Source organism: Nesoenas mayeri, assembly GCF_963082525.1.
Source record: "Nesoenas mayeri genome assembly, chromosome: 1".
Taxonomy (NCBI): domain Eukaryota; kingdom Metazoa; phylum Chordata; class Aves; order Columbiformes; family Columbidae; genus Nesoenas; species Nesoenas mayeri.
The window spans coordinates 146,912,996-146,929,560 of NC_137541.1; the positions used below are offsets into that span (position 1 = coordinate 146,912,996).

Here is a 16,565-nt window from a genome sequence, read left to right on the forward strand (position 1 = left end):
TTTCTTAATGCCTCACCACCTTATTCTTATGTGAACCAGAGAAATTTTCTCCTATTTTTAATTGCATGAAGCCGAACTCAATAACAGAATAAATAGCAAAGTCCATGTGAGTACAGTTTCTGGATGCCAAACATCAGCAGCCACAGAGCCACTTGGATGAGTTCCTCCAGCACAGACAGCAAAACCTGGGAGTCACTAGAAAAAGTTGGCACCTCAACTGTCCCTCACAGAAATGGTCTTATTCCCACTCTGTGATGCCTGAATTTCCATTTTCCCCTTCTATGGACTAGGGACAATAAATAGACCCAAGTTGCTTGTGGAAGCCTTTAGAAAATCTCTGTTGCAAGGAACGGCCATGATGCTAACTATTACTTGAGATTTTGGTTATTTTATTGGGATGTACTAGGAGAGCAAAATCCAACAAACGCAGCAAGGCAGCTGCATGTATCCCTGGTGCGGGAAATAGCAATCTAGTGAGATGAGCAACGCATGAGACATATGGGGAATAGCCTGGTCTTCGAGTTAGGAATTTCACAGCTATGCTCTAGCATTTTGAGATGTATAAATGAATCATCAGCACAGTGAAACCACAGAATGACACCAGCTTCCCTAAAAGAGTTTCTCTATATATATAGCTGCTAGACTTGCATATTTTTGTTTATAAATACTCAGTCATAACTGGCCGCAAAGTGACATGGTCTTCTCAGCAGACAGCTCCTAAAAAAATGCTTCTTCTATCTTTCATTTCTTCCTGAGTTATTTTAAACTAGATTTTTGCACCTTCAGATACAGTATTTTAACTTAAAGTCCTGATACTGATGCATGTCATCAGGACATTTTCTGGGTAAAAAGAAAACCAGGACAGAGGTCTTCTGAAGAAAGTTTATTGAAAGTGTTGATCCTCGTTCGGTGTATGACTGAGATTCCCCTTGGTCATTACGCTATCTTGGAACTGCACGGCTACTCCATAGATATTTGGTTTTAGTTTAGTTTTCTAAGGCATGTCAGCATATATTATTGCACTGTAAACTCACTTTGAACCTTTTAGCTTGCTTCAGCTGTATTTTCCAAGGGGTTATGTTTTCAAAGTGTCTGGAGTTGTAGTAGTGTGAGGAAAATTGGCCACTGTTGATGTGGACAGATGGAAAAGCCAAAGCATGGCCTTGCAGAGGGAAAGTCAGGCAGAGCCCAGTCCTTAGACATGGCGATAGGCAATGCCAAGTTGACCAGTTAGTATTGAGGTAGTTGGGAGCGAGCCCAAAGATGTGCTGGACCTGGCCTAGACATGGGTGAGGTGGGAGCAGAGGACATGAAGTGGGGGTAGGAAAAGGCTGGAATGCAGTGGGAAAAGGCCATGAGGGGAGAGCTGAAGTGGAGGAGTGTTTATGTGTGTATGTTTGTGTGTGTGATAGGGCATGGGGCACAAATCTCTGCAGAAAAGCAAGTGATGCTTGTTCTGCTGCTCATTGAACAGCTTGCTGTTGGATGGCTTTACTCAGTGAATGCAACGAATGTGTTTGCAGCAGCTGGTAGGTACAATCTTTCCAAGGCTATCCAACCTAATTTCCTATAGTTTTGCTCTTTCTGAGTTTGGTAGATGTCTGGGTTATTTGCTGGGAACTTGCCTGGCCCCTGTGACCAGGTTTACCATTAGGAACTCCCACGTCTATTGTGTAAGTCACTCATATAGTAACAGTCTGAACTTAGACTTATATATAACATAGGTCATCCAATCTGACAACCCTTCTGTCTGGTTGTCATACAGTGAACTGGAAAAGGAAGGACTGAAATAATTTTATAATTTATGAGATCAGATTCTCAGAATGAAGCACGGGGGCTCCAGAAAGCAAGAGCCGGGGTTTTGTAACCCAAATGTGGGAGTTTAGCATCAATGGAGACAAGTTCTTTCTTTACGCTGCGAAGATGGAGCACTACAGGGCAGTAGCTATCTTTAGCTGCATTATCAGCCTTTCAGGTTCATGGATAATGGGACTGCTTAAGGAAAACTGGGCAGCCATGCATGGGGCTGATAGCTGCAGAGACCATTGCAGTGACTACATTATTCTGTATCCAAATCCTGAAGATCAGGATATGGAAATTGTAAAGACCATTGCAGATTGAAATATTGAGCTTTGTGATTTTTTCTTTTTGTTTATTTACTGAAATAGATGTGATACGGTGGATATTGCCTACAGAAAAAAATACGTGCAACCCAAGCATATGACACATCCTCAAAGATTGCACTGTATTAATAGATGTCATCATCTATTAATTTCTTCTTTTCATAGTAGATGGCAGCACGGTCTCAAAACCTGATAATTTTTCACCTCTTAAACAATATTCTGTGTCCAGTATAACTGAGACTAATATTAGTTAAAGAAAGAGTTAATGCATTATGTTAGGGTTAGATAAAAGATGGTTCTTATAGGCTTACTGTGATAAACAGCTATGTTCTTTTTATCCCTCAGTCATTATTTGGTTAGCAAGAGCACCACAAAGCCGGAGCCTTAGGCTGTTACCCCAGTGCTCCAGGCCAGGACTCCTCAGCTGAGGTTTATGAAGGCCAGGGAGGGAATGGTATTTTACTGAGGTCTGCTAGCAGAGACCTGTGTGCTGACTTGAGGTCCAGCCGGTCAGCTGGACACCACACACTGTCTTCCTGGGCTAGCACTGAAGCAGTGCATGACAGCTGCTCCCTGAGGGATCACAAAGCTGTAAGAAATTCAGGTTTCCTTCAGGAGGCATCACATGTCAGGACAAGACATAGGAAAAACTGGCGTGTGGTCCAGTTCCAGACTGAAGTCCTCCACTAGATTGCTTTCTAAACAGGCGGAGGCCAACATTGCCACAATGCACAACCAATTTCTTACCCCTTCTACTTATGAGCCTGGACGCCATAATCTGCTTGTATATGTTAATTCTTCATATACCATTGCAAAGAGAGCCTTAATGTAAGCTGTGACACTCAGATGGATGTTATGGAAGGAAAGGGAAATCAAGCTATTTGTGATTCACAAGTGATCTGGGAAATCACGAAAGATTTATGTTGTCCATGAGGAACTTGCTAAACCACATAACGTGAAGATTGCCATTATTCAGCTGCTGACTATGCTGCAGGACACCTTTTGTTACCCATGAGAATTTTTTATTTGAGGTAGAGAGTGAAATAATCATGTGAAGACATGAGTGCAAGCACACTACCATTCGTCAGAAAAAGGGAAATGTACTCATGTATTTAGCAGTCATTTCCCCTTTTTTTTGGGAAATCCAAATGCATTTTTTTTTTTTTTCTCTCTCTGTCTCTGTTTCTCTTATCCTCACTGTACGGAAGGAAGGAAAGAAAGGTGGGTCTAAAATGTCGTTTGGTTCTGACACACATATGATTGTGCAATGAGAGACAAATTTCCGCTATGTGTTGAGCTAAAACCTATATAAGGTCCTCACTCGCAACTTTCAGTCATATCTTTTCATTAGAAGCTAATGGCTGAAAGACTGCAGAACCACAGGTAAGTGAATCTGATGGAAATTTGGGAATGAAATCCTCCCTTAAACCCTCATATTGTACAGGGTTTATGGAGATTGCTAGAAACTAAACCAGAGGGACTAGAAAGCTCTGGACAAAATAACCAAGTATTTTCATCAAGCAAAGGATCTAACGAGAGATAAACTCCCATGTTACAGGGTGTTAGATGTGAACTGTGGGGCTTATCAATGCTGCAGACAAAGCCATGAGCACCTTGTCCAGGTGTAGCCCTGAGAGGGGCCAATGTCCTAGAAACTCTTGCAGATCTAGGGGTAGGGGAGACGACCCGTGGTTATGAAACAGTATAGTTGAGCAAGCGGTTGGCTTTGTGGTGTTGTAGAGATGGCAATAAGCTTGAAATAGTTTATCATAGTAAAATGATCAGATGTCAGATAAACAGAGCTACTAAACAAGGAGAAATTTGGATTAAAACCACATTATAAACATCAGCATGATGGGATACACAGAAGATGCCAGAAGGTAAGTACCTATGAATATGACTGTGTTATATTGGTAGAAATATGTTTTTGCTTTTCAATACAATTTGAAGTCGTTGTCCAGTCATTTGATATTCATCCTGTAGTGTCAGGCTAATGTTAAATGCATGCAATTTACACTTCTGTATATAAAATGGAACTAGTATGTATCACATGCATACGTGTACTGTACAGCACATAAATACCTTAGAGCATAAACTGGTGCCTATATGTAGCATGCATTATGAATTTTTGTCTGTGGTACACTGAAATAACACATAATCAGCAGAATAGCAGCAGCTGAAACCTTGTGGCAGACCACAAAGCATTCAGTGATGTGGGCAGAAGCTGCCTTGCCCTTGGCAGGCCAGTACAGATGACAATTAATGAATGACTGGCAGCAGATAGTTTTGTTTCCCCTCAATGTCGCTGTGTCTGATTTTTAGGATGAGTTGTTCGGGGTTTTCCTCATCGTTTTTGTTTGTTTGCTTTTGTTTTTAGCACAGATGGTAATAGTGTCTGTGCTGAAAACTCACTTGTGCATGAACAGCGATATGAGTGTGCATACTACTGGAGTCAAAGTTTCTTTTGTCCCAAGAAAAATAACTGATGGGAACTTTGAAAGCTTGACTTTGGGCATGGCAAGAAGTTTGCCTGCAGCCCAGTCTACACTGGCTGGCCTACTTTGGTAGCCATGGTGGGGAAGGCAAAGTAACACAGGATTTAATGAGGGCCATACAACCTTGGGAGACACCTGATGTGACTTCATAAGGAGCTAAAGTTTATTCTACTACATCTTTGTTCCTGTGTTCACCCAAGCTACTACACTACAGCTAAGTGGAAGCAGCTGATCCCTGCCTCAGTTGCCTCTTATTTTAAAATCAGCAGTGCTAGATTGGTCCACCTGTAGCTATTGCACTAGAAAGTTGTGGGGACAGCAACATCTTGTGGTATGTTGTTTGCATCTCCTGAAGTTAGAAAGGAAAGGGACAGAAGTGATGTGTTTGTGCTAAGCCAGATGTTCTTGTTTCACAAGCCAGCCTGCAATAAAACAGGGATGAAGACTTTCTGCTTACTAAGAGTGAACCAAAGCTCATCAGGTCCAGAGCGAGGAAAAGAGTAGTTAACTCCAGTTAACGATGAGTATTTTCATTGTATCTTCTACCTTGTAATAAACTTCCCTGTAGATTTCAAGACACTTTCCCTCGATCTTCTCCTTACAATTTTATCTGGGAAAAAATGCGTGGGCTCTTCTTTATCTTGGTGATGTACACAGCAAGCACCTCTGCTTTCAGACTCCAGCAAGTCAAAAGCACAGGTAAGGACATGACTTTTTTTTCCCCTACTGTCTCCCTCTCCTTTCTTTTTAATGTACCTGGCCGACAGTAATGTAAAAATATCTTTGATTTATATAGAAAACTGCTCAGAACACACCGTGTTTTTCAAACACTACTATGAACTGCATGGAGAACCTGTGGTTCTGAAATGCCCATCCCCCAAATACAAACACTTGGATTTTTCTGCCTTGACCCCTAATATCACATGGTATAAAAATGGTTCAAAAACTGTGATATCAGGAAGAGATGAAGATCCAAGAATCTGGGCAAAAGGAGATGCACTCTGGTTTTTGCCAGCAATGGTAGAAGACTCAGGAGTATATATCTGCACCAGAAGGTGGGTATTTAAAAGAAAATCCACTGTGCTAACAAGACGACTATGTCTAAAATACATTAGCTTGATTCTGAACTCCAGTTGTGTTCAGAGCATGTCTCAATAAGTTAATTTCTTTGATGACTTCATTAGAGAAAAAAATGTGGAAAATCAGAACTCTTAAATGTATTATGTGTCTCCTATAGATACATATACTGAAATCTAAATCAATTGTGACACTGTATTGCCAGTCTGGCTATGGTCACAGGAGGAAATAGTGTATATGAGAGTTTGTTCTAGATTATTTATGAGCCAGTCAGGTCTGTGGCAAGTGGGGACATGCTGCAAGCAGGGGATTGTGCAGAATGCAACCCTCCTGTTACAGTTCCAGAGAAGCAAATAGCCTTATTTACAATTCAGATTGTCTAATGAAGCATCTACCAGGGTTTTGGAGTGGCTTCCTTCTTCCCTCTTCCTTATCCCTGGTGTTTACTTCTCTTCTACTTCAGATTTTAAACCATAGTTTGATTGCCTTGGCTTTGCTGGAAGATCTGTCATGAGACTTGATGTGCATTTACGAGACTAGAACCAGATTTATGATACTGCAGTGGGTTGAGACTTGGTCATCTTTTTCTGAGTATCTGACAGTCTGCTGTACAGTTTCAAAAGAGGTACCAGGGTCTGGATTTGCAGGGGACTAAGGAAGGCAAAACACCCATTACAACCTGAACTCTACAAGGTATCCTGGGTCCTTGTCCCCTGCTGGCTCCTTCTTCCAGTCAGCCTCCAGCACACCCCTGGCAACTGGCACTTTGCTCTGGGGTCTATAGTGGAAAACATATCTATACATCCCTGGAGCTGCCTGTGTAGAGCAGTTTACTTGCTGGCAAGGCACACCTCGTGAGTGACATGTCAGCAGCATAAGAGATGGACAGGCAGAACTCCAGTTAATAAATCATGCTCAGCATATTGGGTTGGCCTTTCCACATGTCTCAGCAGCAATTGCAGTGGTGGGGCAGAAAACAAGACTTGGATAGTGAGGCCAGAATAAAAAGAGGTTGCAAAGTTGTGCTAGAGCACAGAATAGTCACCTGAGACATTGAAAGGTGTTTTTAATCCCCTTTCTGGACTATTCTGCCTCAGTTCCTCAATCTATAACACTGTAGCAGTTTTATTGACAGCTATAGTAAAATGCTGTGAAATCTGTTTGAAAAAGGTATACAAGAGCCAAGGACATAGCTTCATCACTAACATTATTACAGGATTAATAAAATACAAAGAAATCATATTTGCTTTACATAATATCCCGCAGGGAAGCCACCAGATCTTTTTCAACTCTTTGTAACGTGAGGGTAGAATGAAATTATCATGAATTTCTGCTTCTGCTGAGCAAGTATTATGGATTTAGGCATCTGACCTGTAGGTGACTGCCAGTCACAGTGTCCCAGCAGTATTGTGAGTCCATCAGCTCACAGTCCCCAGTTGGTCTCCTGGAAGTCCAGCCCTGACCTTCTGGCTTCCAGAAACTGCCCTGGGTGGAGGCATCTCCAAGACAGGCTTTCAGAGGGTGGGAAGGACATAGTTTAAGCACTTATTTCCCCCAGTTTGTTACTCCTTGGGGCTGGAAGTTATCATCACTTCGATTCAGAAAGAAAAGTTAAATATTGCAAAACTTTCAAAGCAGGAATGCCTTATTTTCTATTCAAAATAATGCATACTTACAGAAATGCCAACTGGTTATGGAACAGAAACTGCAGATGCTTTTTAATACATGCTTCAAGCTTTTTATTTTATCCTTTGAGGTTTCAATCACTAGGGTTTTCACAGTCAAGACCTCTTTCAAGGAAATGGCGGAGGGTTCATGACGTACCTGCTACTGTTCAGGTGAACATGTTCCCTCTCCTTGCAAAATTAAAATCATGCCTTTGCCTAAGGGTGCACAGCAAATCTGCTGTACAAAAAAAGAAAAGACTGAAGCTCCGAGGCAGACATGTGTCAGCAACATGTTTAGATTGTGCCAAAAAACACAGTACCAGTGATTTTCCAGGATCCCTCCTGGTATGATCTCAGTCTTGGCCTCTTAGAAACTACTAAGGAGGGAAAAAAAGCCAGGAGAAAGCCAAGGGTGTCACTTGAGTTCCCCTTATCTCTGGTGGGTGCTCACCTTTCCCCCTCTGTCTGCAGGAACTCCTCCTACTGCGCAGAGGTCTCCATCCACCTCACGGTCATGGAGAAAACAGCTGCTCAGGAGATTGCCTATCTCCAGGTCCTCTTCAGTTCCACCTCTGGAAAGATTGTTTGCCCTGACCTGTGGGATTTTACACCAAATAGGACAAGCCTGGAGCTCAAGTGGTACAAGGTAGAACTTTCACCTCCTCTTTCTGCAAAGCCTAATCCCAACCTGTTTGTAAAGACACATACATCTCCACTTTCTCTTTCTCCTGAACATCATGTTATTAAAGTAATGAGCATGACATAATATAGCGGAAATTTTAGCGCAGATGTATATGGTTTAAGAAAGGTTATTTGGGGTGGACTCAGCAAAGGGTGAAGTGCTTTACATGTTACATGCTCTCACAGGCAGTGTAACTTTTTAAGGCTGGTTTACCTATCCTGACCCTAGGGTTTATAATTTCATTAGGCCTTTCTCTTTGCCACTGTGCTTCTTTTTATGGCCCCTCTAGTGAATCCCATGAAGTAAGACCTCCCAGTGATGCTTCACCCATGTGAGCTGTTCAGATGGGGTAACTTTCATTAATCAACTGCAACACAGCATTTTGAAATACTAGATTCATCACACAATGCTTATAGGATTCTCTTACCTAACTTGCCAGGCCGTGGCTTTTCAAGTACACAAGCCTGGTTTTGCCTATAAGGTCAAATATCCCTCACTTAATCATCCTCAGCTGTACAATCTTGCACTGGACAGCACAGGATTTTTCTTTTATTTTCATAATACCTTGGTTTAGCTTTTATTTACACTCCCGCTATGATCACATGCTCTGCCTTGTGCAGCTATCATTCTTACTATAGGATACACTACCTAGGCTGGCTTCATACAGCAGTGCCTATATTGTGTCTGGTACTGTATCAGCAAAATATCTCTGCTCAGGATTCCCTTTAGAACCGGGCTAAAACCCAATTATCTAAGCAGAAATCTGTCCCCCTAAATATGGTTCTTGTTACAACTGTCAGAAGGAACTAGCTTGCCTCCATGGAGAAGGAACATCACTGCTCCTAGCGGGGCTCCAGCCTTTGCATGAACAAAGTATTAGTGATACAGAGCAGGAATTTATCACAGTCTATGTGATTATGTAGGGTAAGCAACAGTTTTGTGAAAAACTGAATGATTACTAGTATTTGTCTTTGAAGAATGCCTTAGAATATTACTCTTATGAGGTCATGTATGGAAAGTAACAGTGTTGTGAAAACTTTCATGGTTGCTAAAATCCTTTTGTCTTAGAAGAATATCTTAGATGATTACTCTTAAGAGGACTCAGGAAAGAGCCTATTTCCATCTTAAAATTAGCAGTTTATTAAAAAGCTAAACATGCACATTGTAGACAGATGGATATAACAATTCTTTACACTTCATATAGTGCCTCAGAGCATTTTAGAGATAGGTACACATTTGAAGAACTTGCCTTTTAGTGGGAAAGTGGAAATGCTCTAATTTCCAGTGACAAGTGAACGTTTAATGACAGAGAAACAGGGATAAGTAGTTTTGTCCAGAAGTAACACAAGGTGTAACTACACCTATGTGAACCATAACAGCAGTTTCTGTCCTTTCTCCAGGATGCCCTGCCTTTGGAAGACAACAATGAAAAATTTGTAAATCTGAAGGGTTCCTCTTCTCTGATCATAACTTCTGTGCTACCAACAGACGCTGGCTATTACACCTGCAAGATGTCATTTCCATATGAAGGTGTAATGTATGAAATCACCAGAACAATTCATCTGGAGATTGTTGGTAAATATTAACCCCTTAAAACATTACAGCCTTTAAGACAATATCTCTTCTCTGTTAATGAAACTCAGGAGAGGAACTTATACTCGGCCTCTCAGCACTGCCAAGGAAAGCGGGACACTGTGGGTGCTTGCTTTGGCCCTGGAGATCTTTCCACAGCAACCCGGCAGGGCTAGGGGGGTCACCCCTTTGCCAGACTTGCAGCAGCTTTACAGGAGGCAAAACTCAATGTTGCAAGTGCCTGCGGTTGCTAAACCAAATAATTTATGTCTTGCGGGAGGGGGTGTGTGTGCGTGTGTTTAGAAATTGTCACTGCAAATGGCTTCTGAGGGCTTAGAAAATTAAACATTTAAAACTCGCTCAGGATGGGGAAAAGCCGCTGTTTCGCAAAGGGGTGAAACGGGAGGCGGCGGGAGGGACGGGCTGGGGAAGGGGAGGAGGGTATTGCGCTGCTGCGCACAGCGGCCAGCAGGGGGCGGGTGTGTCTCGCTTTGCCGGTGGGTTTAAGGCTCAAATGCTTTCCTGGCAGATGAAAGATGTTGAGTGAAGTGGCACATTTCTGGTTATATTTCTGGGGCAGTCACTAAATTTTCTGTTGTGCTAGCATTGGCTCTCCGTTCTGTTTCTCTCTCTAGAGCAAGAAAAGAGATTTACCCCAATAATTGTCTATCCAACAGCGAAGACAACATCAGCTGCTCTCGGTAAAGCCCAACGTTATTTTTGGAGACACCTTACCAAATAAAAATTAGAGCAGGTCCTATTATGGTGAAATTTGTTGGCAGAAATTGTTTTATTTCTTTTAATTTTGATTATATTAGCTGAGGGTCAGTGCTGGAGTAGATTTGCATATTATTGTCTACAACTAGGTTTTATTACTTATGTAGGAGAAGCTACAGAAATCCTGTAGATGTTAGCCTCTCAGAAAGCAAGAAAAGCATGTTTGTACCCTTATATCAGCTGCTAAGAGTCCTCCTTCAGTAAGAACTCTTCATTTGCCTCAAACTGGTCTAGGATATCTGGTGGCTTTGAATGAGCCATCCAACTCTTTTTGGAGGAGATATTTTTATTGCTTTTTACTGTTTGAATTAGACAGTTGTTGCTAGTTAGAAAGGACCTTGATAGGATCTCAAGTTTTCTTTGAAGATTATATTATGACAACAAATTTCTATTGCATTTCATCTTCCCAGAAAATGCCAGGTGTGTTTATAGTTTTTCCTATCTAGCTCTGTGGAGTGTTTTATATCCCTGTTATTATGATCTTCATAGATACAATGTGCGCATGATTGAGCCCTGTGTTTTCCATATAATATAGATAGGCACCAGTCTGAAAGCTCTTTACCCTTATTTCTGAGTTATGATAATTACAATAAAATTTCTGAATTTTTACACATTCACTTTATGTCTGGAGGTCTCACCATGAGCTAAATGCCCTTGCCCACAGCACCTGAGTGAAGCTGCACTGCTGGTTAATGTAGCTGCTTCATAGCGGTAAATCACACCATGGCCTTTACGATGCAGTATGTCAAAAGCAGCAAGGCCATAAGAACACAACTTTGCCTCCTGAGGAATGTGTCTAGTGCAAGAGTTGCTGACTATTGCAATGGGAAACTAATTTAGTTAGCAGTGAGAAGGACTGACAAACTGAAAGGTCTTGCTGCCAAGGAGCAGGGGATCAAAAGCAATCTGGGGCTTAATTTCAGTTTTGTATTTAGAGGTGGTTGACATGTGTAGGAACTTGATCTACCACTGGAGATGTTGGTTTTCACCAAGGGAATGAGTAGTTCTCCATATGTAGCCAATCTTCTTTTTAATCTTTCTTTTACCAACAGGCTCCAAGATGACTCTCCCATGCAAAGTGTTTGTTGGCCTGAGCAGCCACATGCACACTGATGTGGAATGGCTGGCAAATGACACTGCTGTCGATGTGGTTTACAAGCAAAGCAGAGTTACTGAGGGGGAACGACAGTAAGTCTGGTTCAAAGTGTTTCCTTGTGCTTGTTGATTTAATCTGCAGTGTGATTGGGGATTTCTGTGCAGCTGTGTGCCAGGTAATGAAATGGGATATGGACAGATATGAAGTGAGGGGGAGAGTGGAGAAAAAAACAGGCAGGCAAGCAAAACCAAAATTCAACCCAGGCAGGGTAAAATCAATTCTTTATCTCTTCTTTTCATCATAGTATGCTGCAGATGACCCAACTTTGAGGCTTAAACTTGAAGCACATTTTCATGGGCAGCTGAGCTGATGTAAGAGCTGACTGCAGTGGAAAGCAATGGGACTTTACCCTTTCTAGTATTTCTCTTGTCTTTCTTCTAGCACCATACCAGCAAAAAAGCAACATCCTCTCTCGTACATTCATGAGGTTCTCTGAACACACTCAGACAACAGAAAACGACCCAGTTTTTGTTGTTGTCATTTTTGTTTTGTTTTGTTTTCTTAATAACATTGTTTTTTCCCTTAGGGTTGTTCTTTTCCACATTAGGGAGTTAAACTGACTCACAGAGATGCCAGAGCTGAGTGCCAGAGCTGGCGCCAGGGAAGCACTGGGAGGGATGCTGATGGGAGGCAGAAGCAGGATGTGCTACATCCTCTTGCCCTAATCCACTGTCTCTCCCCATCTTGCAGAGCCTTCTCTCAGCTGCCTCATAGCTGTGTGCCTCAGGGGTTTTCCTGCTAGGAAAGGAGGGAAATTATCTGCTTTATGTTCCTGTCATATGTCACCTGAGCGGCGCTAACTCACTGCGTGCAGGCACACTTCTAGTGCTTTGCAAATGTGAGGTAAACCTACTGACTGAGGTATCTTCAGTGAGGTCGAAGTTGGCATGTTTTACCTCTCATTTGATGAAGCTGAAAGTGTCCACAGAGGTCATCACCCTCACCTGGGAAATGGTGGCTCTGCCTGTAACAGTGGACAGAGCTGGGAAGGTTCCCGGGCTCTGGGATGCCACTGCCTCTTCTGTTAATGGTTAGACTGGTCATTCTCCAGCTAACACCTTCCCAAAAAGCTCCTGCCTATCAATTAAGATTTAGCATGGGGCAGGGACCACTCCCAACAGAGTTTGGGGATATGGCATCCCTATTTTGAGGGATAAGAGTGTTTAGCAGTTATAGATGTGAGCTGGTTTTGGCCATTTGTGGCCATCAGTGCCAGAGAACAACCTGGCCATGTTTAGTTTACTGCACAGCTGCAGCCAGAGGTAACATGGTAACTCAGCTGTGTTTTCACATTCCCCACAGCATGAATGAGACCATTAATATATGATGTTGTTTATATGGGCAAGTGACTGTGCGTTAAACCTGTAGTCAGGAGCCATCAAATCTACTGTGCCTGTAGTCTCTGCAGGCTATAGAGTAGGGCAGTACATGTACCTTCTTACTTAGAATTTAAAAATTATTTCTATTATTACTATCACTATCATTGTTACTGTTATGTATTATTATACAATTGCACAAGGACAGGGACAACACCAGCTGGGGCTTACGTGGAGCCCATGGATGGTGCGTGAGACACCCCAGTTCTGCTGGAAGCCCTCAGAATGTCAGCAAGTCAAAACAGGTCAAATGCCACCAGGAAAACAAATTCCCTGCAGAAATCTCTGGCAAAGTACCCACTGCCATGTTGCTGCCTTCCTGTGGTGCAGCCCCGGGAGGAGTGCCCAGGGAACTTTGAGGCCGCAGGGCGTAGCAGACTCATGAACAGGTCATGAAAGAGCAGCTGGACAACTTCTCCAGCAATGACTAAAAGATATCAAGAGATTTTTGCCTGCAGCTAGAAAACCACTTTTAAATAGTTGGACTGAGAAAACAATCATCTTGAAATAAGCAGGAAACCTCCTAAACAGTTTCTTGTATTGAGGTCTTGGTTTTGGACGCTTAATAGACAGGAATAATGGTTCAGTTTGCTGAGTGAGCATTTGCAGGGTTATGTTCTCCATATGACCTCTTTCAGCTGATAGTAAGAGTTAATCTCAGAAATGAATGTGGTCAGAGAGAAGGAATTAGGTCCTTCCATGGTGCCGTGTAGAGAGCTCTAAGATATACAGAAATCTGCTTGCCTTTCTTCCCTCCCATTTCTTTTTTTTTGCAAGACAAATACCGATTTTCTTTTTTTCCTGGAAGGTTCAACAAGTGCAGGGTGGGTACTGACTGCTGAAACTCAAATAGTTGGCACAACTGGGCTGGAAGACAGGTGTCCTCTAATGCTGAGGGACTAGATCAGAAATGAGCAAATATCCAATGCATTTTCTTGCAATGTACTGTCAGAATGAACACACCAAACAGAGAAAAGCTTATAAAAGGACTTAATGTTAATTATTTCTTTTTATTCCAGAGAAATTGTAGAAAATGGTGAAAACTTCATTGAAGTGCCACTGATTTTTGATTCTGTCAAAGAAGTGGATTTTTACACAGATTTTACATGTCTGGCCCAGAACAGATATGGCTACCAAGTATTGCCAACAAGGGTCAAGCAGGAAGGTAACTAGTTTGAGTGTTTATTTGGGATAATTGTTATTATTATTGTAATGCTAAATTATCATCCAAGCCTTTTATACTGTCAGAGCTAGTACTGGGATGAATTATTGCATGAGGAAAAATTGCTTATCTCTTTCACCTGTAGACTTTGGAACAGTCTGTTCACAAAATATTCTTTCTGTAGGTCACTCACTGCCATTGTCTGCAGGAATGAGGATATGTGCTAGTGTATCTGCCCTTTGGATAGGACTCAAACTTTGATACACTTTGTGAAATAATGGCTCCAGGGAGGCTATACTGGCAAGCTCCCATTGAGTGCAGCAGAGCCAGATCTTCCCAGTTCTTCAACAACTAGGAAAAAAAAAAGACAATAGCAGAATAAAGATCACAGTGTTCCTTCTTCTCATGCACAGACTACCACCGAAGTAATAAGAAGAGTAAATTATGATGGGTGTTGTTATTTTGGCTCCTAGTAATGGGAAGAGAAGCCCTAAGCTCAGTGCAATTAATGTTGCATTGTGATGGACCATTGGCCAAGAACCAGCTGTAAAAACAATGTGAAGCAATGCTAATTGTTTCTTTTCATGATCTTCATGAATCACCAAAGCTTGCTCACACTGTCTTTGAAAGGCACATGTACATTTACATTCTTCATTATGAGTTATAGCTCATGATTCACTCCAGCATCCTATGATGAAGGATTTGTACTCATTTGCTAGATGATGTGCTGCCCTTGTCTTCCATGAGTGACACAGGTATTAATACGGAGGAGGCAATCCATGAACCAATATAGGCTGTAATAATCCAAAACAGTCTGGATGGACACTGGTCTTGGAAATTAGCTGTATTTTGGAAAAAAGCTTAGAGCCTTGGCTGGATCATTAGCAATTTATAGTCCACTCTCTATAAGAAAACTATTCGCGGAGCTTGAGGGTGGACTAGCTGTTATGAACTCCCTCTCCATGCGGTGCATTCATTTCCTGCTTGGAGTATCTGTGCTGCCACCAAATTAAGACAGAAAGCACATAGCTGCTCTAAGCAGGGGTTGTGAAGAGTCGTGTGCAAAAGGATTGAAATTTAAATTCTCACCCTATTTTTTTCCAGTTCTTATGAGGAACAGATGAGGGAACTGGGGCTGTTTAACCTGGAGAAAAGGAGGCTGAGGAGAAACCTTATCACTCTCTGCAACTACCTGAGAGGAGATTGTAGCATGGAGGGGGTTGGTCTCTTCTCCCAGATAGCAAGTGATAGAACAAGAAGTGGCCTCAAGTTGTTCCAGGGGAGGTTTAGATTGGGTATTAGGAAAATTATTTTCCCAGAAAGGGTTATCAGTAATTGGAACAGGCTGTCCAGGGAAGCAGTTGAGTCACCATCCCTGGAAGTGTTTAAAAGATGCGTAGATCACGTTCTTAGGGCCATGGTTTAGTGACAGTGTGAGGTTAATAGTGGACTCAATGACCCTGAGGGTCTTTTCCAACCAACATTTTTCTGTGATTTTTATCTTCATAAACCCATTTCCCAGAGTGTTCAATCAATAGGCCTCTTCCTTTCACAGGTGATCAACCTGCTGTAAGGTTAACTTGCAGACATCCTTTTTATTATGATTTCTCCTCTTCCTACTTGAACTTGGAGAACTGTGTTCCTGGGAGTTTTTTTTTTCTCAAAATATTTCATTTCTTTACTTTTCCAGCTGTTGGCTTGTCCTGGTACATTGCAACGATTCCCATCGCACTGGCCTGTGTGATCCTGGGGGGGATATGCGTGCACAAGTGCTGGAAGCGGAGAACTGATAAAGGATACACAATAGCGAAGGTTTAAAATCTGCTTCATTATTCAGCCACCAAAAGAACAAAAAATCATCCTGGCTACATTCCACGTGAGGCACAGGGAGACTTTTCAGATGGATATGCCTTTCCAGCAGATTGACATATCAGCTCTTTTATTCTTGTCTAAATCTTCCTTGATCTGATTGAGTTATAAATATTAATTTGCATTTTTATGCTGCCGAGATGCAGGGAACCTGCGTCTATCATTTTGCAGCTAGGGTGCAGTCTATAGCATTTGGGAACACAGCCTATCAAGAACCTGTCCTGGATATGGGAAGGGTAGGGAAAGGGAGATGCTCCTGTCCTTTCTAATTCTGATAGTCTTATTTAAAAAAAAAAAAAAATGGAAAAGAAAATCGGTAAAACCTAAAAGCAGAAGCTAAGAAATCTTGCAACAGAAAGACTATTCCATGCAGTTTTCTTAAGCATCCAAACTCATTTTCTTTCACGTCAGTCTAAAGCCAGCTGTGTTTTTCCCTTTTCAAGAGAAAAATAGATTGTCATGGCAACTGTATGTCTATGAATGTTTCCACAGAAAATCTAAATTTTTTCACCATTTGGAATATTCTTTGCTTAAATGGACTATCTCAGAATATCCCTTCCCCAGAGATAAATTCATCAGCCTAACAGATAATTGTACACTGGTGAATTC

The 16,565-nt window shown here is 41.9% G+C and overlaps 1 protein-coding gene across 1 annotated transcript; it reads left to right on the forward strand.

Annotated features, from left to right (window-relative positions):
• Positions 1–3,152: 3,152 nt before the first annotated feature.
• Positions 3,153–15,905, forward strand: LOC308046083 (interleukin-1 receptor type 2-like; the record flags this gene model as incomplete). The annotated part of the gene is made up of 9 exons (XM_080353742.1): positions 3,153–3,506; positions 5,187–5,317; positions 5,415–5,673; positions 7,834–8,008; positions 9,445–9,619; positions 10,252–10,317; positions 11,446–11,581; positions 13,945–14,090; positions 15,778–15,905. The coding sequence occupies exons 1-9, from the start codon at positions 3,481–3,483 to the stop codon at positions 15,903–15,905; spliced, it is 1,242 nt and encodes a 413-aa protein (XP_080209868.1). The 5' UTR covers positions 3,153–3,480.
• Positions 15,906–16,565: the final 660 nt, after the last annotated feature.